Source organism: Maylandia zebra, linkage group LG8, assembly GCF_041146795.1.
Source record: "Maylandia zebra isolate NMK-2024a linkage group LG8, Mzebra_GT3a, whole genome shotgun sequence".
Classification (NCBI taxonomy): Eukaryota; Metazoa; Chordata; class Actinopteri; order Cichliformes; family Cichlidae; genus Maylandia; species Maylandia zebra.
The window spans coordinates 11269821-11297482 of NC_135174.1; the positions used below are offsets into that span (position 1 = coordinate 11269821).

Genomic DNA, 27662 nt, shown 5'->3' on the forward strand with positions numbered 1-27662 from the left:
TCTTTGTTCATTTTCTTTCCGCAGAGGAGGGAACCCCTTTGCCATGGTCAAGCTGAAGCCGACTGTCACAAATGACAGATCTGCACCACTCATCTAACTCTAAGCTTATTAGGGTGGTGGGGGGGTTCTTCACCGCTGTTATGCCTTCAGGGGACTCTTGTACTGGAATCATACAACCCCCTCTGTGACACACTGACTATCTCCCCAACCCAACATCTCACTAGCCTGCATGCTAGTTTTTTTTTCCTCAGTACCAGCGCGTGTTTTATCATCAACAAAATGAACATTTAGACTTCCCTCTGATCCATATCGTTTTAGTAAAAGTAGCATTTAAATTGGTGAACGTGTTGCATTTCCTGTGGCTGCTTTGCAGTGAAAGCCGCCATGTGATCTGCAGTGCCATTAGAAAGTATTTGCTTTACGTTGTTTACCAGGAACTTAATATGACTGCTGATACTGAGCGGAGACAGAAAACTGTAAACAGTGAGGCTGTTATCAAAGTAATCAAATTGTACTGAATTGCAGTCATGCGTCTTTAAAGCAGTACAGAGAAATCCACTAGAAGATTTTCCTCTGTCACTACCAGGAAAAAGTGCACATACACAGCTACTCCAAGTAAACAGGTTGAACGACCATTGCTTTTTACTCCTCAGTCGTAAAAGGCTGATGGGGTATTGTTGTCTACAAAATTGTTGTTACTGATATGCTATTTGGTAGATGAAGTCTTTGTTTTCATTTTGGAATGAACCAGTCTCTTTATTGCTTTGTAAGACACTCGGTCAGGCTTGTTTCAATGAAAAATGATGAGATCCAGATGTAAACCTTTGCTACCTGATACTGATGAAACAGACAAGCATACAGGTTGTCTTCCTGACTTGCCAAAATATCTGTATCTTTAGTTCTTTCTTTTTTTACTAGTTATTTTACTAGTTTTGTTTTTTTGTTTTTTTTTTAATTTGTCGAGGTATTTAGTTGTGAGAATGAAGGGAGAGTGATATTGGGAAAGAAGGGGTTTGTCATTGGATTAAAGGCAAAAACACTAAGTCACAGTTTTGAATGACAAAGGTATTTATATATAAAATAAGTTTGTATGAAATATTTAATAAATCTGTAAACAAAAGTCAGACACAGCAGTCACCACGCTCAGTCCAAGCCATGGATGCTACTTTCTTTTGTTGTTTTTTTTGTTTTTTTTTTTGTTAGGCCTGACTGCTGCTTTTGCATATTAAATGGATAAGATGACCTTTTGATGAAGGGAATTATTTCACTCCTCATTGTTTGTTTCGTAGTTGTTATATGTAGCTTCTGTGCACAACACAGTTTATGCAAAATGAGAATGTACTTTAACGGCAATCATTTGAAATGTGCATTAAGTAAAATAACTCATTGTTTGAAATATTCAAAGTGTTATTTTGTGAGGAAAATGACTTTTCCCCCCATGAATTAGCTTTTCTGAGTTCAGCTGTATGATGAGCAAGTGATTCATAAGACAGTTGATTGAATCGTATTAACTCACTGATGTAAGTGAACCCATCACACTGCCATAATGAAACATGCTTTTCTTCCGAGTACCTTGCCACTGTGTTGACCGATAGTCTTTTTTTTTTTTTTTCAATAAAACATAAAGCCTGAATGTTCATTTTCTGTTGTCTTCTCGCTAATTTAACTGTCTGTTAGCTGAAATGAAAGAAAGTGATTATAATCATAACTTAAGGACTGGAGTGAAAACAAGTGAAAAAGCAGCCAATGCCCAAAGAAAGACTGGAGAACTATTGCTCAATGAAGTCTGGCTCCTTAGAAGCAAAATATAAATACAAGAGAGCTCGGGATATTTGCACAGTACTACTCCTGAACAGCCTGAACATGAATTATAGCTTTACAGCGCCCTCTGCTGCTTGTCTGCTAAACAGCACCTCTACAAGCGCCTGCTGCCACGGAAACTGCCAGTGGGAACAGAAGTAACAGCACTTCCTGTTTCAAACAATCATTTCTGTCGTGAGTGAGCAGCTACGGCACACAGAATGACTCGGACAGCTTACGATCCTTCTCCACTGGATGAATGAACAGCTGTGACTGCTCACCACCGCCGACAGCCGCTTTATGAGAGGAGGCTCAAGGTTGGCTGCTTGAACTCTTTCTGTTTGCTATTTCTATCCGGCTAAGCCCGTAAGCCTGTACCAAAACAAACTGAGCATCGTTAAATCATAGAGCTGGCTTTACTGCACACCTTCGTTTGGGGGCATTTCATTTCACATGTCCCTCTCCTGTCAGTCGCCTCTACAGAAAATAGTCCAATATTTCAAGCTAATCTTACACCGTTGCTAATAGGCAGCTACGTACTTTATTACTTGGTAGTAAGCCCCACGAGTGAACAAGCGCAGTCGCTTCAAACGTGTGTGTGTGTGATATCTTTATGTATTTTATTGTTACCATCAACCTGGTGTGTGCTGCATGTACAGCTGTGAGTGACAGGATACGCCTTGTAGCAGCAGCAGCGTCCCTACTTGTTACGAGATGCTGTGAAACAGTTGACTGCCACTTAGCTAGCCCAGAGCCCACTCTGTGATCTGTGTACATTTCACATACAAGCTTGGTTATTACAAATGCCACACGTATAGTGTGTTAAATGTGGGTCAGCAAATTGCGCTGAGTAGACATCGAGCAACGCAGTGCAAAGGTCATCGCCACTACAGCGCATGATCCAAACAACTAGTTTACAGATGGGTAAACAACTGTTCTCTAAGGAGGCCATTTGGCCCTTATCTCCCTATTTTCCACACACACTTTGTTCATATTTGTGTATAATTGTGGCCTGCTTTTTCCTTCTGTACTGTTGGTGGGTTATGTCTTCAGGCTCCTGCTCATTTTAAATTGTGTAGTATGCTTTGCTTGATATGCAGTGGTCATGAAAAATATATTTATATTAATCAAGCATGACATTCTGACCACAGACAGGTGAAGTGAATAACTCTGATTATCTCTTCATTATGGCACCTGTTAGTGGGTGGGTATGCTAGGGAGCAAGTGAACATTTTGTCCTCATAGTTGACATTTTAGAAGCAATAAAAATGGGGAAGCAAACAAACAAAATCGAGTCCATCACAGTTTGTTGCATATGGGGCTCCATAGCTGCGGACCAGTCAGGGTGCCCATGCTGACCCCTGTCTACGCCTGAAAGCACCACCAGTGAGCATGTGAGCCACAAAAGATGTGCCTAATCTGATGAAGCATGTTTATTTGATATCATGTGGACGGCCAGGTGCATGTGGGTGTTTTGCTGGGGAACACCTGATACGACGATGGACTATGGGAAGAAGGCAAGCCGGCTAAGGCAGTGTGATGCTTTGAGAAATGTTCTGCTGGGCAACATTGGGTCCATGTGGATGTTACTTTGACACATAACACATATCTAAGCATTGTTATAGACCACGTACATGCTTTCATGGAAACGGCAGGATAATGCGAGAGGCCTGAGTACAGAAAACATTCCAAAATTGAGACAGATAAATAATAAAAGACATGATCACATATTAAGAAAAAGATATGCAAAAGTAGTTGCAGATAGACAGATGCAACCATTTAAAATATTCCGCTGAAATCAGAGAGTACAGCTGCATTTTTAAATTTCTTTGTAGCTCTTTCCATTATTTATCAGCAGTGAAGTATTTCAATCCAGGTTTTCTAAGTTCAGACTGATCAGGAGGTACAGCTAATGCTAAAATGTCCCATGAACTGACATTGTAAGTACTGGTTTAAATTCAATCAAGGAGCAATGGTAAGCTAAGGGAATCTTGGGAGCAGAGCCTTGTAAACAAACATCATACATTGCTGCTCTCTGCGATTTGCTAGGGAACACCATCCCACTTTTTCATATAAGATATAGTGTTGAGGAAGAAAAGAATCACTTGTGATAAAATCATAATGCACTGCGATACAGTGAGGGAGATTGGTGGGGGAGGCAGATGGACCGGTATAGTGTCTGCAGTATTGTAGAATCACTGTATCCATCTGTTGTGATAAAGAGACTGTTTACTGTGAAAGCAAAACTGTCAGTTTTACTGGCTGATCGATGTTCCTGCTTTTATTTATAGTCATGTATGGTTTGGAGTGACTGAAAAAATGAGATTGCAGATAGAAGCAGCTGAAACGTGTTTCCTCCAAAGTGTTTCTGGGCTCAGCTTTAGAGAAAGTGTCAGGAACTCACTCATTTACAAGGGGATTTAAGGTGTTTTAACCATCTGACTAGGATGATGTTTCACACATGTCTAAAAGGGAGGGACAAATCCCATGCTGGCATCGGAACACCATGGTGTCTCCCAAGAGAACTAGAGGAGACGGCCAGGAAGTGGGAGTTCTAGACTGCCGGCTCCACGTACAAATCCACGCATGGACCAACTGTGAAGGATTCAAATTGAGTTTTTACTGATCTGCTTAAAGTGTCCAACCCTATCTCTGAGCCAATTTCGCTTATTTTTGTCATGTCCAAAACATTTTTATGAGGCCCAGTGTTTTTAAACACATACTTCAGCATATTTACACAGCAGCTGATGCCAAATGTTGTGGCACACGTCTCAGTGTTTTAGCCATTCATTCTGGGAAATTGTACAACGTAATTTCAAAGCCACATTATCAGCATTAACCCATTTTCTTCGTCAGGTTCCAGGTGCAGCCATGCCCGTCTCACTGCTGTGGGCTGTGGACGTCTATGGGCGGGTCTACGGCCTGTCCACGGCGGGGCAGCAGTGGGATCAGTGCCGCGATGCCCAGATGGAGTTCAAGCGGGTCACGGCGGCACAGCAGTGCTGCTGGGGCATCGCCTGCGACAACAACATCTACCTGAACGTTCACGCTTCCGACCTGTCCATCCGCTACCAAGAGGAGACCTATGAAAATCAAGTGGGTCTCTGTGACTAGTCGGGGGCTGTCATTCTTTAATGACTGTAATTACATTAAAATAAGTTATTGTAAAAGCCAAGAAATATGTAATAAGGAACCCACATTATTTGTCTGTCTTTAAGCAAGTTTGTAATACATTTTCTTTTTATTATTATTGCACAAGTAAAATTGAAAGTTAAAGTTCCCCATTATATGTTCAGCATCCTCATATGGCAGAGTCCCACTTCTCTGTTGCTAAATCCACAAGCCATTAGGCTGCGTGCTTTAACAAGTGAACCTTAGAAGCATCCTAAACCAGTTTTTAATGGGAAAAAATTCTCACAGTGCAAGATCACGAAACCTTTTTTTAACACTGCTCTTTCAGATTATCCCCATTAGGTTGACACTCAGTCTCAGAAAATGTATTACAAACTGGGCGATCGTGGCTCAAGAGTTGGGAGTTCGCCTTGTAATCGGAAGGTTGCCGGTTCGAGCCCCGGCTTGGACAGTCTCGGTCGTTGTGTCCTTGGGCAAGACACTTCACCCGTTGCCTACTGGTGGTGGTCAGAGGGCCCGGTGGCGCCAGTGTCCGGCAGCCTCGCCTCTGTCAGTGCGCCCCAGGGTGGCTGTGGCTACAATGTAGCTTGCCATCACCAGTGTGTGAATGTGTGTGTGAATGGATGGATGACTGGATATGTAAAGCGCTTTGGGGTCCTTAGGGACTAGTAAAGCGCTATATAAATACAGGCCATTTACCATTTTCATTCTTGTGGCTACATCTTCATGGGATATCTCACTAAAAGTGCTCTTGTTTTCCCTTAATATGAAATAAAAGGCAACACCACCGGCTTTAACGCAGTTCACTTTCTCTGCCCAACTTTTTGTCAGCGTTGGAATCCCGTAGACGGTTTTTCTGAACGTTTGCTGCCAAGCGACCGCTGGCAGTGGAGTGACGTCACAGGTCTGCAGCACCAACCTCTGGACAGCTTCCAGCTGCCCTCCAGCAGCTGGGAGTGGGAGGGTGACTGGTATGTGGATGAAAACTTTGAGGGAGAGCCCACAGAGAAAGGGGTGAGTTTAAAAAATGCGTGTCTGCTTCAGTTACTGCCCTTTTTTCCTTTCTCTGGTGTGACCTGTTCAGATGTTTGTTTCCAGGGATGGACCTATGCCATCGATTTCCCTGCCACCTATACTAAAGACAAGAAGTGGAACTCCTGTGTCCGTCGCAGGCGATGGCTCCGCTACAGGAAGTACAAAGCAATGGACACCTGGGCTAAGGTGGGTGTTACTGCATAACATATGCATGTAATGAGTGCTGATGGGTGAATGTGCATTTTAAGTTCTTGTTTTCCTTGTGTGCATGGCAGATCCCGTCACAGCACACAACTCTACCAGATCCCTTCAGCGACATCAGCTGTGGAGGTTGGGAAATTAGTGAGGAACCCAGGGGCCGTCTGTGTCTGTGGGCTGTATCCCTGCAGGGCAAGGTATAGATTATATATACAGGGCAGCACCTACCTTGTTTTAGGTATCAGTGGCAATGTTATTATGCTGCTATATGCTCAGATTGAGAATTTCTTGACTGTTGAAGTAATTCGTGTTTATTAACTGTGTATGCTTCAAATCATTTGCTATTAAAAGCAGAGTTAGACGTTAGCAGCATGGTAACTACTTTAAAATGATCCTGTCTCACACATACATTCGTGTCACACCAAAATTGTTTGATAGCAGCTCTTAATTTTCGGAATCTGTCTTTGTCACTGTTCAGGTGTGGTTTAGAGAGGGAATCTATCACCATAATCCTGAGGGCGCTTCATGGGAGGAGGTGCTTCTACCTGGAGAGGTGGTCCAGATCAGCTGTGGCCCAGCAGACCTGGTCTGGGCTGTGCTCTGGGAGGGGCAGCTCATTGTCAGGGAGGGTATAAGCAGAGACTGCCCTAAAGGTACAAATAGGCTCACTGATGGGAGGGTGACGTGGTGTTTCTGAGTAAATGTTTGAGAATTAATATTTCCTGCAATCCAGGTGCCTCTTGGGCAATAGTGGAGTCTCCCAGCTCCGATGTGGGAGCTACACACGTAGCCGTGGGAAACAACGTGGTCTGGGTTGTGACGAAGGACAATAAAGTAAGAAAGTGCTGCAGTCACGTAAAAAAAATCTGCTTTTAATCAGTGGAAGTACTTCCAAGATTTAGCATTTTCCTTTGTCAGTGGCTAATTCTGTTGGTCAGTTTGCACTAGCTGAATGTGCAAAGATGGCAGTGTGACCAAGCTAAAGCTTTCAAATGTTTCACTTATTTATTTATAATGAAGATTTATTTCTTTCCTCAGCTCAGTAAATGGAGCATAAAGACCAACAAATGCGAAGTAAAAGAACAGAAACAAATATTAGGAGCTGCTCTGCCAATCTTTTACTTTAATAATCTGTGTTGGCACTTCACAGTTCACTCCTAATTTCAACACTGTGACTGACACAACATGAAAAATGTCTAAACATAGTTAAACAGGCTTGTAACAGCTTGTTGTTAAAACTGCAGGGATTAAACCTGCGATGTCTTCAGAATACCTCTCACTCTACGCTCCTGCTTTACCAGGTGTGGTTCAGGCGTGGCGTGAATTCTCATAACCCGTGTGGCTCCGGCTGGATCAGCATGGTTGGAGAAATGATCATGATCAACGTAGGACAGAACGACCAGGTGATTCAGTGTGTCCTCAGTGTAACTGCTGGGAATCTTATAAGGACTGCTACATGGCTTTATTACTGCATGTTTGCAAGTGATGCAGTCATGCTGAGGTTTTCTGAAAGTTGCTGGTGTTCATAGGTGTGGGCTATCAGCTCTGAGGACCGAGCTGTGTACTTCAGACAAGGCGTGACCTCAAGTGAGCTGAGTGGGAAAACTTGGAAGGCTATTACCGTTCCCCGAGACGGAGACCGATCCCACTCCAGCGCCAGCGCAAACAGCCTGCAGAGGTAGATGCGCCTCAGAGGACACACACTCTAGTTAGCTTTTTAAAAATGTAATATTAAAGTTAATTCTCTCTCTGTCTGTGTTTCTCAGTGCCGGATGTTTTTTCTGTGGTGAGGTGCGTGCTCCGTCAGTAGCAAGTGATGCAGAATCAGACCTAGAGAAAGGATCTGCAGATGGGCCCGGTTGCCTGGTCACCTCCACCTCCCCGGATACCTTTGTGGACGCCCCATCTGACCCGCCCACTGACACTCCCAAACCCCGTATCCCCAAGGTCACCAGCGACAGCTTCATCTCTGAACTCGTCTCCGATCGAGAATCGGGGAAGACCTCGAGAGATGTTGGAAAAGCCACTCCCACTGTCCTAGAGGAGGACACCATCTCACACGAAGGAGATGCCAAAGCCCCCTGCGCTGGTGTTGCTCTCTCTCCTAGCCAGTCTGGCAGCCCTCTTGATACCCAGTGGAGTAATGTGGATCTGGAGGAGGCACAGAGCCAGCAGGCTCAAACTGGAGCAGTGCTGGACTCAGCTGACACCTGCAGCTTGTCCTCAGTAGCCACTTACACCCTTGCCATGGAGGATCCTTATGGTGGAGACGAGCACCCTCTGTGGGCCTGGGTCAGTGGAGGAGGCTGCTCTGTGGACAGTCACTCCCAGCTCAGCTGGTTTAACTCTGTGAACACTGCATGTGAGTTCAGTGAGCTAACTCACCGGTGATTGAACGTTTAGATTTTTATGTAACTTTAAGTAACATGTAACTTGTATAAAAGGATGATAAGTCAGTGCTTATGCTCAGTTTCAATGAAGCAGCATTGATGTCATTATTTTTGTCTTTTTATTCATCCAGCCTTAGTCCAGTCAGTCCTGTCCATGAGTTTGTCAGTCAGTCCAGCCCAGACGGCAGCTTGGCGAAAACAAATCTTTGAGCAACTCAGCGAGCGGACCAGGAGAGAGATTGATAATTTCAAACATTATGAACAAGCCATAGAACAGGTACCTTCTCAACCATGCACTTTACCACCCGTTTCTTTCATTAGCATGTCATTTGATTCGTTCACTTGATCCAATCCTGTTGCAGTCTGTGTGGGTGAAGAAGGGAAGCATGCAGTGGTGGAGAGACTGGAAGCCACATAAGTGGATAGATGTTCATTTTGCCTTGGAGCAGTTCTCAGGACCGGAGGGCAACAAGGACGGCATCCTGTTCATCTATTACAACTATTATGAGGAAAAGAAGGTTAGACGGAAGTGTGCGTTTGTTTAGTAAAAAAGTGTCTTCCTTAAGTTTCATGTGTTAACTTTTCTTTGATTATCATTTACCGCTGGCTGCGACATAACACCAAAGCAGACTGGCTTACTGAAGGCTTACTGTATATTTCAACTTCTCTTTTCTAACACTTCTTTTAGTACCTGCATGCCTTTATCAATGAAGTTACCATCCTGGTTCCTGTGCTAAATGACTCCAAACACACTTTTGCCATCTATACTCCTGAGCGGACCAAACAGAGGTGGCCTATTCGATTAGCGGCTGCCACAGAGCTGGAAATGCATGATTGGGTGGGTATGGAAAGAAAAAAATAGCACAGTGGAAAGTAATAATGTAATACTATGCAGCATTTATTCATGTATATCATCTAAAAATGTCATTTGTTTCTCCATCTTTGCCTCCCTCCGCCTGCTCTGTCCTGCTCTTCAGCTGGCATTGTTGAGTGTGTCATGCTGTGACTCAAGGGGGATCCAGGGTCCTCCCGCCAAACAGGCCATCTGGTCCATTACCTGTAAAGGGGACATCTTTGTCAGTGAGCCCTCACCTGGCCTAGAGGCCGTGCCTTACCCGACACCCTGCGACCAGATGTAAGAATGAGCTGCACGTCACTAGACTGATGGCTTTAACCTTCTGCTATATGACTTTCTATTCTAACCACTTAGCTTTATTTCTTTCCTCTCTGCAGGTTCTGGCGGCAGGTTGGAGGCCATCTGCATATAGTGGAGTGTAACAGTGTTGGGATAGTGTGGGGGATCGGCTTTGACCACACAGCCTGGATCTACACCGGGGGCTACGGAGGAGGGTTCTTCCAGGGATTGGCAAGCAGCACAGATAATATTTACACCCAGACGGACGTTAAGAGCGTTTACATTTATGAGAATCAGCGGTGGAACCCCGTTACTGGCTACACCAACAGGTACTGTGCAAGAGTGGAGCTTCTGTCGCTTTATTGTTGGAAAGTGTTGTCAGAATATATGCGATAATTTGTTTTGTAGAGTTAATTCTGCTATGTCAAGGACACAGAAATATCCAGTCTAATACCTAGCTGTACAATATGTCCACTGTGTAACACAAAGTCAGTTAAACTCCAGGGATACCAATCTGTCCTTTTAGGAACCATAAGAATTTAATCTAAGCTGGTGCAAGTACAGGAGCAGGTGCACCGGAGAAGCAACAGTTCAATTCACTTGTATTTATGTAGCACAAATTCACATCAACAGTCACCTCAAGATGGTTTATTTTATATGGTAAAAACCCTACAGTAATACAGAGATAACCCCAACAATCCCACAACCCCCTATAAGTAATCACTTGGTGACAATGGGAAGGAAAAACTCCCTTTTAACAGGAAGAAACCTCCAGCAGAATCAAGTTCAGGGAGAGGCGGCCGTTCCCATGACCATTTGGGGGGTGAGCGGAGGGAGACGGGACAAAATAATTTAATGATTACTAATGGTTAAATGCAATCGAATATAAACATAAAGAGGTAAGTGAAGAAGAAATACTCACCCACTACAGCCTATTGCAACTAAGTTATGGTTCAGGCTTAACTATAAGCTTTACCTAAAAGGAACGTTTTAAGCCTGATCTTGAAAATAGAGAGGGTGCCTGTCTCCCAAATCCAAACTGGGACCTGGTTGCACAGAAGAGGGGCCTGAAAGCTTACTTGAAAACTCAAGTAAGCCAGCAGTCTCAGAGTGATGTGCTCTGTTAGGATACTGTGAAGTCTCTAAGATCGGAATTTTAGAAAAGGATTTTAAGAGGGAGCCAATGAAGAGAAGCCAGTACGAGAGAAATATATTCTAACTGCTTCCTGTCAGTGCTCTCGCTGCAGCATTCAGCTGAAGGCTTTTCACCGAGATTTCATAGAAACATGATAATAATGAATTACGATAGTCCAACCTAGAGGAAATAAATGCATGAAATAATTTTTTAGCATCACTCGAAACAGGATGTTTGTAATTTTAGTGATTGCACAAATGTATGAAGGCAGTTCTACATATTTGTTTTATGTGATCACTCCTGACTGAATTTACTCTAGTTTTGCTTTTTGGCATTTACATTGCACCGGTAGTACAGCTTGTCTAACATAGTACACGCATAAGTAAAATTGCAAGAATGTTTTGAGAGAGACAGAGCGTCAACCCAACAGCAGGACCGGTATTTGCTCCTTTGTGCATGGAGAAAAAGGAGCCCTACAAAAATACTTCTAATAGGCATGTTCATGTTTCTGAGCAAAACTGTCCAAAACAGACTCTGTGACGGTTTCATCCTTTAGTGGGACCTGTGCTCATACCAGTCCTGCTTCTGTGTTGATGCTCTTCTAGGGCCCTATCCAGCACTCCTCCTGTAACAGCCCATCTCCTGTTATCTCCTCTGCACTCAGACAAATATAACTGTAAAGAGGGGAAATTTTCACATGTAATAAATGTAATAAATCTCATGCATTTGTAAAAGCTGCAGTAGGTAGGTGTCATTTTTTTAGTCTCTCCCTGCCAACACCAGCAGGTGCAGGTGTTTCACTAAAAATAAGTTAATCGAGAATTTCTGATCCCATTCTCTTCCACTTTAACTGTTACAACAGTGGATTTTAGTTGTTTGTTTTTTTTACATTAATATATGTGTGATTCTTATTTTATTTTTGTATTTTGGGGGGAGACGGAGCCCAGAAAAGAAACAGGATCCTAGTTTCCACAAAGACCAGCTGATGAACAGTGTACTGAAAGGTTGCCTAGCTACACCAAAAGCCAACATCTCATCAAGTCCATTTGAGATTTCTTTATTTTATTTTATTATTATTATGTTTACATAAACCGAGCAATTGTGGAAACATTTAAAACTTTGCCATTGCACTCTGATGTGACAAATAGACAATATATTTTAACAGTCATTTCAGCTGAATCACATGTTGTTTTGATTTGTGTGTGTTTTCTGTCATTGAACGTTGCTATTCTTTCTTTTAGAGGCTTACCAACAGACCGCTACATGTGGAGTGATGCTTCAGGGCTACACGAGTGCACCAAAGCAAATACAAAACCTCCCTCCCCTCAGTGGACATGGGTAGGCAAACACACCCACAGTGGGAGATTCCCCGTGTTGATCTGTAACCTTCTCTGTGATAATTACAGTAGCTGCTATTCTTGCCTTCTAACCATTAGTTTGAAAAATACTACTATCTTTTCTTAAATATATCACACATAAGGGGTGTGGCCAGATCTGCAGGTGCGTTGAGTGTTTCACTTCCCCTGTTTGCTGTTTTCAGGTGTCAGAATGGGCTATCGACTACAGCGTGTCTGGCGGGACGGACAGAGAAGGCTGGCAGTATGCAGCTGATTTTCCAGCGTAGGTTTCATATGCTGTTCCTGAAACCCCACCTGCTGCTTCACTTGGTTCAAACTATGATCTTGATTTATTTATCTTTCCTTTAATTCATTCTTTCGCTTCCCCATGTGTCTGTGCAGGTCATATCATGGCTATAAAACGATGAAGGACTTTGTGCGTCGTAGGCGATGGGCAAGGTACTATAAAAAGCATTGGTCTGTGCACTATTTATTCAGCAGGTACACAGCACTCTGAAAGTTGCCATCCCTGTGTTTGTTTTTTAATCAGACTGGGACAAATGGGCCATAATCAGCACAATATATTATGGTGTTAATCATATAACGTTTGTTACTGTAGAATTTTAAATTCTGGAGAGAATCTGAAATAATGTGCAGGAAGGTATTTAACTGAAGAGATTTGTTGTCAAGGACACCTGTTTATTTGGCCTTAATGCGCAGGAAGTGTAAACTGACCACTACAGGACCTTGGCAAGAAGTTCCCCCCATCGCACTAAGTGATGTGACCATCCTGCCATGTGCAGCTCAGAGCACCGTGGACATGGTTCCTGTGTGGGCGATCAGTAACAAGGGCGACGTGCTTTGCCGACTGGGAGTCACCGCCCTGACGCCTGCTGTGAGTCATTAATAATATGCAAGCGGACACCAAATGAACTGGTTTAACATCTTTGGAGAGCAACCATTAAAGCTTATTGTCATTTTTTCCGCTTGCATAACAAATGCACGCAAAGTACAGAGAGGTGCATTAGCACGTTGTCACTTATTTTTACTGTGGAGGTTCTTTTAGTTCTAATGTGGGCTTCTAGTGTGGAGAGTTTGAGAGATATTTGCATTTATTTCAAATACAACCACTTCAGTCAAAAGAAGATTGTAATTTCTATCAGCAGGGCATTAATGACAAGAAATATGATATGATGATAATGATGACTGACTAAGTCAGACGTTCCATGAATAGGAGCTGGTTGTGGGTTGAAAAGCGGCTTGCAGCATGCAGATTTGCCAGAGTTAGGGTAGCTATATTTGGCTTAATTTCTCATTTGGAGAAAGATAATTCTTGTATTATTTTATGCTAAATTTATTAGTGCTTCTAAAGACAAAAAAGGAAAGGGGGAAAAAAAAGAAATGATGTTTATCAATGGACCAAAAACCTCCAAAGTTTCTTTTATTTCTGTTTATGAACATCTGAATATGGAGAAGCAGGTTTTTGAGAGGCAGTGCTTTCTCTGTCTGCTCTCTCAGGGATCTTCATGGCTCCACGTGGGAACAGACCAGCCTTTCAAGTCCATCTCCATTGGGGCTGCCAGCCAGGTGTGGGCTATTGCCAGGGACGGATCTGCCTTCTACAGGGGATCTGTGTCACCGCAGAACCCGGCAGGTCAGTGGGGAAAAAATGAAAACTGACAGTGAAGGCTGAAAATTTTAATTGCATTTGTCATGTCTGCATATTGAAATAAAATTTACTCAAGCAGATGCATTTTACCTGTGTTTTATGTGTGCGGGTGTCTCCCTCTGCAGGAGATTGTTGGTACCACATCCCATCTCCAGCCAAACAGAAGCTGAAGCAGGTATCTGTGGGAAGAACATCGGTCTACACTGTAGATGAGAACGGTAAAGCACAAAACGCAGCACAGATTTTTATTTACAGCTTAGGTTTATAAGTTACTTTTATAGATGAATGATGTAGTGTGTTCTGTTTATAGTTCCTGGTATGTATTTTTACGAGATGTCTGATGTGGGTGTTTTTCTATCAAGGTAACCTGTGGTACCGACAGGGTGTGACCCCCAGCTACCCTCAGGGCTCCTCCTGGGAACACGTATCTAACAATGTCCGCAAAGTCTCTGTAGGCCCTCTGGACCAGGTAGGACATTATGGCACCACCTTCATCCATTTCATCCTTAAAAGCTGAATGCAGTTAACAGATTTTACCTCACATATTTATAGGCATGGAGGTTCAGACTTCTTGTCTTTCTAATTTGTGGCGCTTGTAATGTAAAAGTGATTCAGTTCAGGGAACACGTACCACACCGCGTGTTTATTTGTGGGTGATTTTGTTGCTTTTGTTTTGGGGCTGCAGGTATGGATCATAGCAGACAAGGTGCAGGGCAGCCACAGTCTAAGCTGCGGGACGGTGTGCCATCGACTCGCAGTCCAACCCATGCAGCCCAAAGGACAGTCCTGGGACTATGGCATTGGGGTAAAGAAACCGAACAGTATGACTGGAAAATAACAGTTTCTGAACAGTTTCTAACTTCTATGCTAGTTTCATTTTAGTGGAGAGAAAGAATATCAACCAAAAAACACATGATCTCGATTTATTTATCAAGATCCTCAGTGTGCTGAAGTCGTCATGTACCCTTTGCAGAAAAACAGCTCCAATATGAAAGCAATTCAGTTTCCATCCAGGTGATCAGGAGTATTTGCGATTGACTGGACTGATTGTAATCTGTAATCTTAGTTCAGTCAGTGATTTGCAAATCAATTTATAACTTTTAACGTAATATGTTTTTTCTGGATTTTTGGTTGATATATATCTCTTTCCAGTAAAGTAAAACTACCATAACAAATTAGAAACTACTTGTTTCTTCGTGAGTGAGCAAACTTATTCAACATGAGGTCCGATAATTTCCTCTACTGTATATGTGTCATGAGTGAATTGTCACCATTTTTTTTACTGATCCTGTCCTTCCCAAAATGCAACAAAATAAAGGCATATTGTTATCACAGTAATGCAGCATTTTATTGGTAGTTGTTGATATTTTGAGCACGGCAGTCTCCAGCAGATATATTTATACATCACATTTTCCCACAGACTTAGATTTTTTTCTGTTATCTGCTGAAGTTTGTCTCCTTGTTTTTTAATGCTAAAAAGCATCATCAAGCATCCTGTGCAGCTTGTTCAAGTAAAGTAAACGCTGCACATAATCTGGGGTGTGTTCAACATGCTAATTGTAATATTATTTTCTTTTGGCTTGTTTATTTTTTTCATTAAAAAAGAGGGGTCACATTTTATATATGCAGTTTTTATGGGGGATTTTTTTTAATATGAGTTGGATGGGAGGTGTTGAAAACTACAATTACCAACACAAAGTATATCAAGCTTATTGCCGTTTGAAAAAAAACAAGAACAGTAGAGTAAATATTAGTTGCTGGAACACTTCAGTCTTCATGTGCAAACTGCAGTAGAACAACAACAGAAAGGTGTGGCTCCCAGTTTTCAAGGCTTTGTTTAATGCTTATAGACAGATGGTAAACAAGCTTATCCTCAGTAATAATAATTATCACCCCTGTGTCACTGTTTTTAGGGTGGATGGGACCATATCACAGTCAGAGGGAACTCTGTAGAACCGCCCCACATCCGTTTTCCCTCTCTAACAGACACCTCATCCCCTCGGAGCCTGCTGGAAGTCAGGAACACGGAGGTCGACAGCAGTACTTCAGGATGTTAGACAAACGCAAATTTGTGCACACAAACTGTATAAAAAGAAACAAAACTCAGATTACCTTTGTAGTATTTTTTTAAAGCACAGCTTATTTTAACACTGGAATAGCAAGGTGATCCTTAAATCCTGAGGTTGGAGTTTTCACACCTTGTGAGCCGGTGAAACAGAGCAATGGATCTCAGACAATCAGAGCCATCTCTGATGACAAACATGCTTATCTGATCTGTCCCTGTGTTGTTTTTCATTTGTACTAGGCATTCATGTGATGGTCACGGCATTTTTGTGTCTGTTTCTGTAAGTGCGGTTAGTCTTTTGCCATTGAACTTAGTGGTCTTAATTCATTTTTGTCCTTATTTATTAATCAGGATGTGATGTTCATGATATGTGTGGTTTTTGTGTATAGATTACCACAACAAGTTAAGGTTAAGATGGTAGGGGGGCTTTATATGAAAGATGTATATTTTTTAAAATGTGCTTGAATTGTAGTTGAATAGTTGCTGGACCACCAGCTTCAGAATGAGTGTTATTTTGCATTTTATCCTGTGAGCAACAAGTCAATAGGGCCAGTTAATCTGAAGTTTTATCTTTGTTTACTTGTCTGCTCCTTTTGTCTGCTGATCTGGCACAGCATCTGCACTACTGAATACTTTTATGTGCATCTATGTGTCATCATTTGGATTCTGAAGACAAGAATTGGGGTGATTATTGCATGTAAAAAGTCAGCTTGTGAGGTAAACTGAACCCACTGTTAGCTGAATGACACTGGCTGAGAGAATTGTAAAACTACACTCCAAAACACGCTGTGTAATTAGCATTAGTCACTTCTAATCAGTCAAGTATTGTTTCTAGACAGATCGTAGAGGTTTACCCATGGACTGCTATTTGGTGCCAGGATGTAGCAGCTGTTAGAACACCTACACTGGTTTAAACTTACACATGCCTTGTGCAAAGACTTCTGATGTTATTACCTAAAAAAAAATCTATCATTATCATGAAGCATGTACACTGGTGAATATTGTAAAAAAGAGGAAAATTACTGTAGTCTTATAGCTGAAACGCTCAAACTGAACCTTCCTCTTTCTCAGGAGTGCTGCATGCTGTTAACTTCCTTTGACATAATGGTTGTAGAATGACTGAGCAGTAAGGGGGAAAAAAACATTATCTTTTGTTGCAAGATTGCAAAATACTAGTATCTACTCAGTATCGTGGCAGTTGTTATATTACACGGACTACTAAACATCATGCACGGGCATCAGTTTATGTCAATAGCTGCTTAAATGCACCTTCGCTGTCTAAACCTGCTGAACTATTTGTAAATGTTGCAAGTGAGATCTCTATTATCTGTGAATACTGAACATTGTGTGTGGTCAAAAAAAGAAACAGTCTGTGTCAATAATAAATACATGTATTTATTAATAACAACTTCTCAAATGTTTTTTTTCCCCCGTTATGATGTTTCACACAAAGTTTGCAGCTTAAACACACATGGAAACACAGCAGGGAGAGGGGATAAGCAAGTAACATACACGTTAAATAGCATCTGTGCCTTTAAGAACTCTTCTGTGTGCAGAAGAAGAGGAAAGAGCTACGCGTTCAGATCAAGGGTGGATTATCATTGTGAGCGCTTTCTTGCAACAACACCTCAATATTTAAGCCTTCTGCTTGGTTGTCTTTCTTTCATGGATGCAACAGTTATGGCTCGAGGTTACACTGAGCAGGTTTCTCAAGAGTCGATACAAGAAGATGGCAAGATAACACAAAAGAGAACAATCCCCTTCCCCAGTTTAAACCACAACACGCAAGAAGAAGAAGGAAAAAAAACATGAGGGTGAAAAAAAAGCAGCCCTTCTTTCCTGGGCACATACATTACACAACTATGGTCCATTTGGTTTCACTTTCCAGTCTGCATTCTTCATGTCTGCTGTATAAAATCCTTCCATATTTTGCATGGAGTTCTGCACAGCTCACCTCTTGCTAGCATTTATTAGAGGTCTATGATCTGGGGGGGGAGCCCACTTCCTACAGAAAACACAGCTGAACGTCTCTAAGAGTGTGACTGTAGGAAGTGGGTAATGTTTGATTTGTCCAGCCCTCCTCCTGGTGGCTCCCCTTGCTTTAATCTTACTGTTAGCTTTGCTGGCTGAAGCTATGCATACTGGTGAGGTATTGGGTGAGACCTTCCTCCCCCTCTTCCTCCAGGTGCTGCTGGTAGCACTGGAGGAGCTTGGCAGCGCTGGCCTCTGAAGGGACCCCGCCAGCAGGCAGGCAGCCCCCTGACATATCCAGGATGATGGTGGTCAAAGCTTTGATGTAATTCTTAGCCAGGGTCAGCGTTTCGATCTTGGACAGCTTCTTCTCGGTTTTCACATGCGGGATGGCCTCGCGCAGTGCTTGGAAGGCGTTGTTGAGTTTGTGCATGCGCTGGCGTTCCCTTTCGTTGCTTTCCAGTCGACGGATGCTGCGCTCTTTGGTGCTGGAGCCGTGCTTGCGTCGCCGGCGGCCTCCCTGCCTCTTGCCATTGCCGCTCCTCAGAGAGCCCCTCCAGGAGCCACGGATCCGGACCGAGGCCTCTGAGCCTTCCTGCTCACTGGAGCAGGCTCCGAATTCCGGCTCCGGGTCGGACCAGTTCCTTCTGGATGGCTTCACAGCCTTCCCTTTGGATTTCATCTTGCTACTCCCCTTATCTCTGACAGAACAGATCTCAGGTTCAACAAACCTGGAAGACAAGATAGGAGTGTTAAGGACAAGAAAAAAAGGATATAAAGTGGCCCGCTTCATAGTTTTCCTTCAGTCAGCTCCAGTTTAAACAACTTGGCATCCTGTTGTATCTAATCAGACTTTTGCAGTGTGAAAACTCCATGATGTTGGTCTGTTACTCCACACTTCTTACCCCACAGTTCAGAGATAATACCCATGTCAAGGTTACACTCACAAAAACAGACCTGGCAGCTCACAGCAACAGCAAAGCTTTTTAACTTCACTTTAACTCACTGCATAGTTTGGTTTCACATAATAAGACTAAACCATCAGCTCCTAAACTTATTTAAGAAGAGGTTCTATTACTATTATATATTTTAAATGTGAATTTACAAACAGTGACAGTTTAAACTATACTATCACACGCTGTCAGATAAAGCTGTTTTACATAGATAAGTACGCACAATAAAAAAAAACGTGTATGTCTCCATCATCGTCATTATTTCCCTAACCTCAGCTTAATCACACCAACGGCAGTGCTGTGACCGATATGAAGATGAGTAGACACAAGTCAAATTCACTCACAACACAAATGGAAGGGAACTAAAAGCCTTACCTGGGAAATTATACTAATATTCTCCTTCCTGTTTCTTTTTACAGAAAAGGCGTCAGCATGCAGCCGGACATGATCAGCGACATAAAGTCAATTAAAGGAGCAGTGGGAATGAAGGAGCGCGAGAGCAGCACATCAGCGCGAGGCTCACAGATAACTGTCACACGTGAACGGCTACCTGTTGCTAACAGATGTACACGTCGCGCTGTTCAGCCAATCAGAGAGACAGCCCTTTCCCCCGCTAGCTCCGCCCTCAACCCTAAACCTCCCAACAACCTGCTGCTGTTGCTGCAGAAAGCCACAGATGTGCAAGAATTATACTGAACTTACATTTATACTAGGATGTTTTTGATTTTGATTTTTGGGGGATTCAGATTAACTTTGGCTCCCACTAATGTTTTCCAACGATACTTAGTAGTTGGTGGAAGCAGCATTCAAATCCAGGGATCATCTTATATAGACATGGTTAGGGAGACAGATCTAAGTGTCCTGCAGGCTGTGTGCTTTAATATCTGTGCTGTTCATTTGAGAAAAAGCACAAATAGCAGTCAGAACACGACTATTCAGTTCAGAAAGTGAAATACGTGGAGTACTTTTATAAAATATTAACTAAATAATTGGTTGAATATGCGTACTTACCATTCACAAGTTCCAGCTGACATTTGCATAGATTCTGAGAACAGTGAAAATTTGTGTGCAGTAGTTCAGTGATGAAAAAAATATTTAATTGAAACCCTTTCAGTGTTAGTTTGGCCAGTTTACCTGGTGAATTAGGAATATTCTGATGTGATATTTTTGCGTTTCCTGCTTCCCATTTCTAGAAAGTGTAGTCGTTTTGCAGTTGACAAGCAAAATGTTAAGGATTTACTGGCTAACTAATGTAACTGAGGAGTTTTACTTTACTGTATTTCATTTAAAAAAACAATTAAGGCAATATAATGAGATTGCAGTGGTGGAATTGAGTGGTATGGTCTAATATTTTAAAAACCCTTACAAAAACTGCTCTTTTTTCCATACTGATATGCTGATAACACGCTCAGCAACAGCATTTCCAACTGTGAAATGCTTTTTTATTCATTCAGGTGAATGCAAGTAAACCTTCTTCTTTTTCTGTTAAGCTGCAGACGTGCTCTTACCTTTAAGACAACTGTAGTAAAGTTAGTTCGTCTGAACAGTTAACATATTTTCCATTGTGACTTATCACCTTCTGCTGCTTCATTTGAATACAGTCCTCCAGGCTACAGCTGAATGTAGGCCTCGTTTAAACTTTGCTCCAATATTTGCTTTTCAACAGACAAACTTTTTGAGCTGCATTTTTTGCATTACATTACTTCTGATGGACAGCCTCAGGCCACTAGAAAACTAAAAAAAACACACACATTACAAAAAACATGCCATAAAAGAAAAGCAGAACAACTGCAATTATTAACACGCTCCTTCTTCACATGGAAATGTGATCTGCAGTAATCCAACTGTTTAACTTGGCAGCCTAATGCAGCTGTTGGCAGTTGGGATTACCTTATGTTGTGGTAGCAAGACTACAAAGACAGGGAGGAGTCACTACGGTGAGGTATACTGACTGTTCATCAGTGACTGCATTTGCAGTGTCTGCAAACATCTGGAAGATTATTGACAAACCCTGATGGTTTTCAATTCCACATTTTGCTTCAGTGACACATATACACAGGCAGAGAGACTCACAAGGTTAAATGATTGCAGTTATGCTATCGCAGTGCATAGATACTGGATGTTTATATATCAGGTGATGATTCCTCATTTGGGTAGGTAGGAATACATAAAAATTTAAAACGATGTTGGGGAAGGGCTTAAAGTAATGGGGCAATGGGCTTGTCGCTTCAAGCTACCTGCTTTTAACATTTGAGTTTTGGTGTTTTGAAATTCAATGTGGCGAATGAGAGGTGACTCTGACTGTGAATCTGAGACACAGTGCAGGCTCGTGGGATAGCAATTTGTCAGTCATAAGACTGACCCTGCTTTATCCTCCCTTTCGACTCTAAAGGCACCCATAATTTCCAGAATTAACATCACGTTTGATTTGGGGAGGTCTGAAGCTAGTGATGGAGAACATAATCTGATTAGAAAGGTGTTTACTGAGTTCAAAGGTCAGGAGTGCCCGAGGGCTGTTTTCTCATAGACTTCTACAGTATCAGCACAGTATTCAACAGTATCTATCTTTTAGAAACCACAGGAGTTGCTCCTGACTGGCCTCCACATATGTGGACATCACATTTTGGGTTATTTAGACCAAAATACTAAATTTTGCTCTACAAGGGCCTGATATCTTGGCTCTTATTTTTCTTAAAAACAAAAATAAGGTAAAAAATCCCCAATCAGCCCAAATATCAAAGAGAAATTAAAAATGTGTGCCGTGGAAGAGTTCGGGTCTTAGGAGGTTAAGACACATCCACATTGGCCTCACTTTTCAGATCTGGACACTATGAACCAGTTATGCGTTCATAGCTTTGTGTGCTTATTCTTACTATATGGCCTACACACTCACAAGACCTAAACAATGGTGTTGCTGTTTGTGACGAAACAAATCTCTAGAAAACATACAAAACCTCATGTCTATACACAGAAACCACACTGCTTCATGGCAGTTGGCCACTACATTTTTTCTATTCAACAAGTTAATGGCTAATGGATTTCTTATTATTTTAGTTACTCCCTTTAGGGGTCACAGTGGATTATCAGCCTCTATCTCACTCTATTTCTATCATCCACCTTGGTCACTTCAACCCACTACTTGTCTTCCTTTTCTCCATCCATGAATCTTCTCTGAGGTCTTCCTCCTTTCCTCCTGCCTGGGAGCTTCATCTTCAACATCTTTGGTCCAATCTTTCCTCTGCACATGCCCAAACCATCTCAGCCTCACCTCTCTAACTTTTTCTCCAAACCTCTTAGTCTGAGCATTAACAACATTAGCACAGTGTTGGGATGTCACAGACACAGCAACGTTACAGGTGTGAAGCTCCCAGCTTTTAGAAGCAAACACTTCCAGCGTTTGATGCCCTTGAGCAGCTTGTGTGCGTTTGTGTGTGTGTGTGTACTTCTATTACTCGTGTTGTGGGAACATAAACCTGTTTACACAGTCACACAGTGGGGACTCGCCTCCCATATAAGGACAAAAGCCCCAAAAGTCCACATAATGTCAATCATTAGAGGATATTTAGGAGGACGCTTGGCTTAAGGTTACTATAAGTCTCATATAAATGAATATAAATGAATGGGATTTATTTTGATATCTTCTAAAGAGTGTGTGTGTGTGTGTGTGTGTGTGTGTGTGTGTGTGTGTGTGTGTGTGTGTGTGTGTGTGTGTGTGTTTGTGAACAGTAAGACAGGTCCTGCCAGGTTTCCTTCCCTCCTCAGCTACATTGTATCTAATCAACCAAACCTTGCTGAAGTTGCCTCTGTGGAAATATTATCTTTGCGCTTTAGTGTGCACAGTTTCTGCCTCCATTGGCCCTAAGGCTTACACTGTTTATTTTACCACAGCCGCTGATATGTTCTGAGCTCAACACACTTCAGTAATGAGGCAAGCAAACAGGGCCCCCGCAAGCATGCTCTGTTTGAGCAAAACAAACCATATAAACAACATATTTTCTTCAACACCAACATTAGCCTGAAAACTACAGCAATTTAAAGATAAAGTGCGACTGCAGAAGCACACAGGAGTTTGTTAAACACACATAAGTTTCTGTTTCTGTTTCCTACATCGAGTCCAAGAACGCAACCTGGCATAAAGAGTAGCTTCCAAAGCAGTTTGCAGCTGGAAAGGCACCAGCACTCTTATGCAACTCTTATTTACCGTTATTTGACATCATGGGCAGTAATCTTGTCATACCAACAACTGTGAAAACTGAATGCGCTGTCAGAGAGTCCTGCTCGGCTGTGATGTCATGAATGGCAAGTGCGCTGAATCTATTTGGAGCAAAGACGGAGTGAAAAAAAAGCTATTAAAATCCCTGACTCATCATAAAAGGGGGAGGGCGGGTAGGAGATGAGTTAGGGTGAAGAGGAGAGATCTGGACGGTTAGTCAGTTTTTCCATTAGGCCAAGGCTGGCTCTCTGAAAGAAAAACAAGTGTGGATGTCACATTAGGCCATGGCGACAGTGAGATGGCCTTAGGCTGAAGGCAGACATTCTGATAGAAAGGCTGTCTTTACTTTACCACGTTTCATAAAAATCACCACATGCAGCTCAGTATGTGTGTGCATTTGCGTGTCACTCACCCTTATCTCACTCGAGGTCGGACTCAGTGACATAGGTGAGGAAAAGGCAGGTTTGGGGTAGACAGCCATTCTCTGGTCTGGACTGGGCAGTCCGGTTATGTGTCTGCAGTAGGCTGTAGGGATGAGAGTGCCCGTCATACTGAAAATGGCAGCTCTTCTCCAAAGCCGAGAAGTCATCCTCCCATTCGAAGGCTGCACGCAAAACCAACCACATGTATAATTAGCCACACTGACAACTGTGTGATATCCTGCAGTGCACGGTGCAACCCTTGGTCTTTTTACATTGTCATAAGCCTTTTGTTTGATACAGATAAAAAGATAAAACTGTTAATAACACTGCCAAATATTATTTAGAATTATACTGCTGTTGCTGATGGTGATAACATCACCATCATATTTTATGAGCTCATTGTTCCATCTCTCTGTAAATAAAAAGGAAAAAGTAATGTAAAAAAAAAACACAGTAACTTCAGTGTAGCATTACTTCAGTCAAACTGATGACATGGCTGATACCCTTATCTCCGTCAAATTGATAACTGTCATGTACGTCAGCCTTTCTACAGCTTCATCTGCAAGCCACTTTGCAACCCACCTCGAGCCCAGCTCCTTCTTTTCATGCCGACCCCAATTTTGTTGCTATGGATACCTGCAATAGTGAGGTATTGCTACTGCTCTCTCTGGCTCAGCTTTACATGATGATACTACTAAATATAAATTACAGCATGAATGAAGGTGTTAAGTAAAAGTGCAATATGTTTCACTGGTACAGTGTGTGTTTTGCTCTTTTTCTAAATAATGGCATACAATCTACAAAATCACTTGTGTAATTCTTGAAGACATTACCATTATCTTCTAATGTGACGCCTGGCAGGTTGGAGGAATAGCTGCTCATCAGAGACGTGTAAGACTCAAAGTGCATGTCCAGAGTTGGACTCTCCTAAGAATAAACAGGAAGTATTCAGTATTCAGTAACATGGTTGAAACAGTCCTGTTAAAAACATTTAATAAACACATTATTAGCTACAAAAAGATAAAAAGCCTCAAAATGCATTAAAATAAAGGTTAAAGTAGAACAGGAAATCAGTACCTGATCAAACAGGTAGACAATGACATCATCATCAAATGACACACTCTTCCTTATTTTCACTTTCCTGTCCCGTCCACATGATTCTCCTGGATGATTGTAGTTTTGAGAGGATGTTGGAAGTCTTCTTTGGTTGGCAGTATTTAAATTGTCTCTGTCAACATTTTCCCTCTGGTCATTCTCAGAGTTAGTGTTCGGACAGAAGGGGCATTGGGCAGTGGAGCTTTTCATAGCTGTCGTATTGTTGTTGTCACTGATAAGACAATCACTATTCCCAAGAAAAGTATTGCAATTCTGCAAGGAGTAAATGTCATTAAAAAGTTGTGCTGGCATACAGTCATCGCTGAAACTGATAAACTTATTGTGGTGATCTTGGCGGGCGGCCATATTGAAATTTTTTGTGTTAAAACTGTGTCCCACACATTTAAACTAAGTCTTGTCCAAGTGGGGAATCTGTACCAAAAAGATCAAGCAAAGCAAACGCTAGTTGCTTGATCCGTCGGCGCTGGCGACAGAGGGAGAAGGATGATGATGCTGTTACCAAGCTTGATCTGGAGTCAGTGTTCCTCCACGGTTTACAGGTTGAGCAGCATCTTTGAAAGCAGAAGCAGGTGACTGGTAGTCCCTCCTCGTCATCCTGTATCATCTGACCTGAGGACATCCACAAATGAAGCTCTTCATCCCTGTATGAATGATTCACAATGACTCAAACAGCTTCACCTCAAACGAATTAACGCACTAACCTACTGTCTGACCACCTACATGTGTTTCTTGCCTTGGTGTTGTCGTGGTGATGTTTGTGCTCTCAGCATATTCACAGATTGGCAAATACTTCAATGAATACAGAGATAATACAAATTATATTAAAATAAAATTCATTATGTAGGCCAATACACTCACTATGTTATAGTTATAATTAAAAAAAAAACCCAATCTATATAGAATATAATTTTACTGTTTGCTCATTTTGTAAATTCTTGTAGCCAAACTGATTTTACCAGCTACAGAGTACCAATGTTTGTTCCACTTATTTACAGGTTTATTTACCTAAGAATGTATTTCTTTACCTTGAGAATCTTAAAAAGCATATAGTGAAATGATAGTTGGGAGTGGAACAATTTATTATATTTTGTACATTTAGCATACACTAAATCCAGACATGTGACTAATGAAAGAAAGAATCTTGAACTTGTGACTCCCTAAGTTCTACTTGGAGTATTAGAGGGAGGGGGCACTGCAAATCATCATAAAGTGATTTACCTTTATCCTATGATGTAATATTTCTATCCTATTAGAAGACTTTACACTCCTACATAGCACCTACTTGAGGTGGTGCATTGATTTAAATACAGAAGTTTCACCCTTGCAAATATTTTTGCAAGGAAGCACCCCCCCCCCCCCCCCCCCCAAATTCATGCAGCATGACCAAAGATTTGATTCTGCAGTCATGACAGAATAAAGATGGGAAGAAAGAAGTAGTGTGAGGACCAAGCTACAACACGCATGCCTTTATTTACACCTCCAAATAAGTCCATATAACAACATTGGACCGTCACTGCAGTCCAGTAGGGTTGGAGAGGCATGTAGCAAAGGAAGAGTCTGAAAATTATGTGAATAACATGTTTGAAGTCATCAGATTTTTATTATTAATCCTTTATTTATCCAGGTAAAAAATCTCATTGAGATTAAAAATCTCATTTCCAAGAGAGACCTGGCATCATGGCAACAAAAGTCACATACCACATAGGTATATAACATTTAAAACAAATGTCAACCCAAGATCTCACTTGAGAGACTGGTGGCTTCTTTTTCTTTCTTTTTTTTTTAAAGAATGGCGCACTGTCGTTCCTGAATAGTTCGAGAAACAAAGAAAATCAATTGCAAGGAACAATGAGGCTGTTCTGGAGGTCATGCTGGTACACTTAATATTGGGTTTTCCTTTAATATGTCACCAATCTCCACAGTTTCATCACCTACCACCTAACGGTGTTGATGGCACATGCCAGTTAAAATTAAGTAGTCAGTGCTCAGGCTCAAATTGCCTTTTAAAAATTATGCCCCAGTAGCTTAAATATTGAAATGGACTTTTTATCGCCTGGCCAAAAACATTTGGATGTTGATGGTGTGAGAATGGAACCTGTCGCAATTTTAAAAATATGACTAAAAATGACATGCATGCTTTTTCTAATTAGGATTCTCTTTTGCGTCTCCTCTAAATACAATTCCTTGGCAGTGTCAGCTTATTAAGGGTTCAGTTGCGGTACCCAGACATCCATTCAGTGTCTCTCAATAACAGGATGTGCTGAAACTGATTTGTCAGCCTTTGCCCGTTGGCTGAAGCAGCAACCGCAGATGCACGCATGCACACAAACACGTACATTATTTGAACACTCACTCCTGAGCCTGAATAAATATCGAAGCCCATCCGTCCACGGAGACAAAGACGCAATAGGAAACTTTCACCGCTCTGCAGTAACCAAGCAACCACTGGATGAGTGACTCAGGAAAGGAAGAGAGGAGCTGACTCACAGCAGCTGTGACGTAAACGATGTGAAAAGACACACACACACTCTCATGGTCGCACACACACGTATGCAGCAGGCCGTAAAGCCTGTAATCTGCCCTGTTTCGGGTAAATTAACACCTCACTGTGTAACAGGTGGACAGACTCGGGATAAGATTATAAAACTTCCAACCAGCCAAACCATGAACAGATACCTCAGTAAGAAAAGGAAAACACTGCACATTACACCCTTAGTGTCTCCAATTACTACACAGACTCCAAGGCATTATTAAAAAGCAAATGATACCTTTTCCTTATTCCTTTGTTAGTGCATTTCCTCTTAGAAAGCAAGTTTAAACTATCCAATGAAATCACCAGTGCGGCTCCACCCCCGAAATGTTTTAACTCTGTAAAAATAAAGAGAAGAACCTGTTTATCAATTTATATGCGTTGCTGCATCATGACACTGCATAATGTGTTGCACCATAATCTCTGAGCAGCAGCAGCAGGCATGCACAGTACCAGCACATGTCTTTTCTTACCTTGCATTCAGTCGGCCCAAGTAAGTCCCCTGATTTTAATGCATTGCAGGAACCTTATCGAGGAAAAAACAAGAGAGATAAGCTAAGC

General features: G+C 42.0%; 3 protein-coding genes across 7 annotated transcripts in view; 2 read left to right on the forward strand and 1 right to left on the reverse strand.

The window, feature by feature from the left end:
- Positions 1-1639, forward strand: part of baiap2l1a (BAR/IMD domain containing adaptor protein 2 like 1a) — a 30159-nt gene extending 28520 nt beyond the window's left edge. For both annotated transcript variants that reach the window (XM_076887307.1, XM_004562327.5), the window contains exon 14: positions 25-1639. In XM_076887307.1, coding sequence (XP_076743422.1) covers positions 25-97 — 73 coding nt within the window. In that variant the 3' untranslated portion in view covers positions 98-1639. The remainder of the gene's footprint in view (positions 1-24) is intronic.
- A 272-nt stretch (positions 1640-1911) lies between these two features.
- tecpr1a (tectonin beta-propeller repeat containing 1a) lies at positions 1912-17304 on the forward strand. The gene is made up of 24 exons (XM_004562329.4): positions 1912-2117; positions 4657-4896; positions 5764-5946; positions 6031-6153; positions 6243-6362; positions 6644-6818; positions 6899-6999; positions 7467-7568; positions 7695-7843; positions 7932-8527; positions 8687-8832; positions 8918-9073; positions 9244-9393; positions 9533-9690; positions 9789-10019; positions 12067-12163; positions 12366-12445; positions 12565-12621; positions 12883-13057; positions 13681-13816; positions 13957-14049; positions 14194-14300; positions 14517-14636; positions 15745-17304. The coding sequence occupies exons 2-24, from the start codon at positions 4672-4674 to the stop codon at positions 15886-15888; spliced, it is 3624 nt and encodes a 1207-aa protein (XP_004562386.1). The 5' UTR covers positions 1912-2117; positions 4657-4671; the 3' UTR covers positions 15889-17304.
- Positions 17274-27662, reverse strand: bhlha15 (basic helix-loop-helix family, member a15). Of its 4 annotated transcripts, none has more exons than XM_023153389.3 (6): positions 27575-27662; positions 27340-27439; positions 24533-25212; positions 24289-24382; positions 23446-23637; positions 17274-18598 (listed from the first exon to the last, which is right to left on the reverse strand). In XM_023153389.3, exon 6 carries the CDS (start codon positions 18547-18549, stop codon positions 18010-18012), a length of 540 nt encoding a protein of 179 aa, XP_023009157.2. In that variant the 5' UTR covers positions 18550-18598; positions 23446-23637; positions 24289-24382; positions 24533-25212; positions 27340-27439; positions 27575-27662; the 3' UTR covers positions 17274-18009. The 4 variants fall into 4 exon arrangements, with proteins under 4 accessions (XP_023009157.2, XP_004562387.2, XP_076743426.1 ...); XM_076887311.1 differs by lacking the exon at positions 17274-18598 and adding an exon at positions 19200-23281 and having other exon boundaries at positions 24533-25180; XM_076887310.1 differs by lacking the exon at positions 17274-18598 and adding an exon at positions 19200-23281.

Coding starts and splice junctions, on each gene's coding strand:
- tecpr1a (XM_004562329.4), top strand. CDS start 4,672: ATGCCCGTCTCACTGCTGTGGGCTGTGGACGTCTATGGGCGGGTCTAC. Junction 9,394..9,532: donor AGCTGGAAATGCATGATTGG/GTGGGTATGGAA, acceptor CCTGCTCTTCAG/CTGGCATTGTTGAGTGTGTC. Junction 14,301..14,516: donor CTGTAGGCCCTCTGGACCAG/GTAGGACATTAT, acceptor TTGGGGCTGCAG/GTATGGATCATAGCAGACAA.
- bhlha15 (XM_076887311.1), bottom strand. CDS start 24,916: ATGGCCGCCCGCCAAGATCACCACAATAAGTTTATCAGTTTCAGCGAT. Junction 24,383..24,532: donor TTGTCTACCTGTTTGATCAG/GTACTGATTTCC, acceptor GTTTATTCTTAG/GAGAGTCCAACTCTGGACAT. Junction 23,638..24,288: donor CGTCACATTAGAAGATAATG/GTAATGTCTTCA, acceptor TTTTGCGTGCAG/CCTTCGAATGGGAGGATGAC.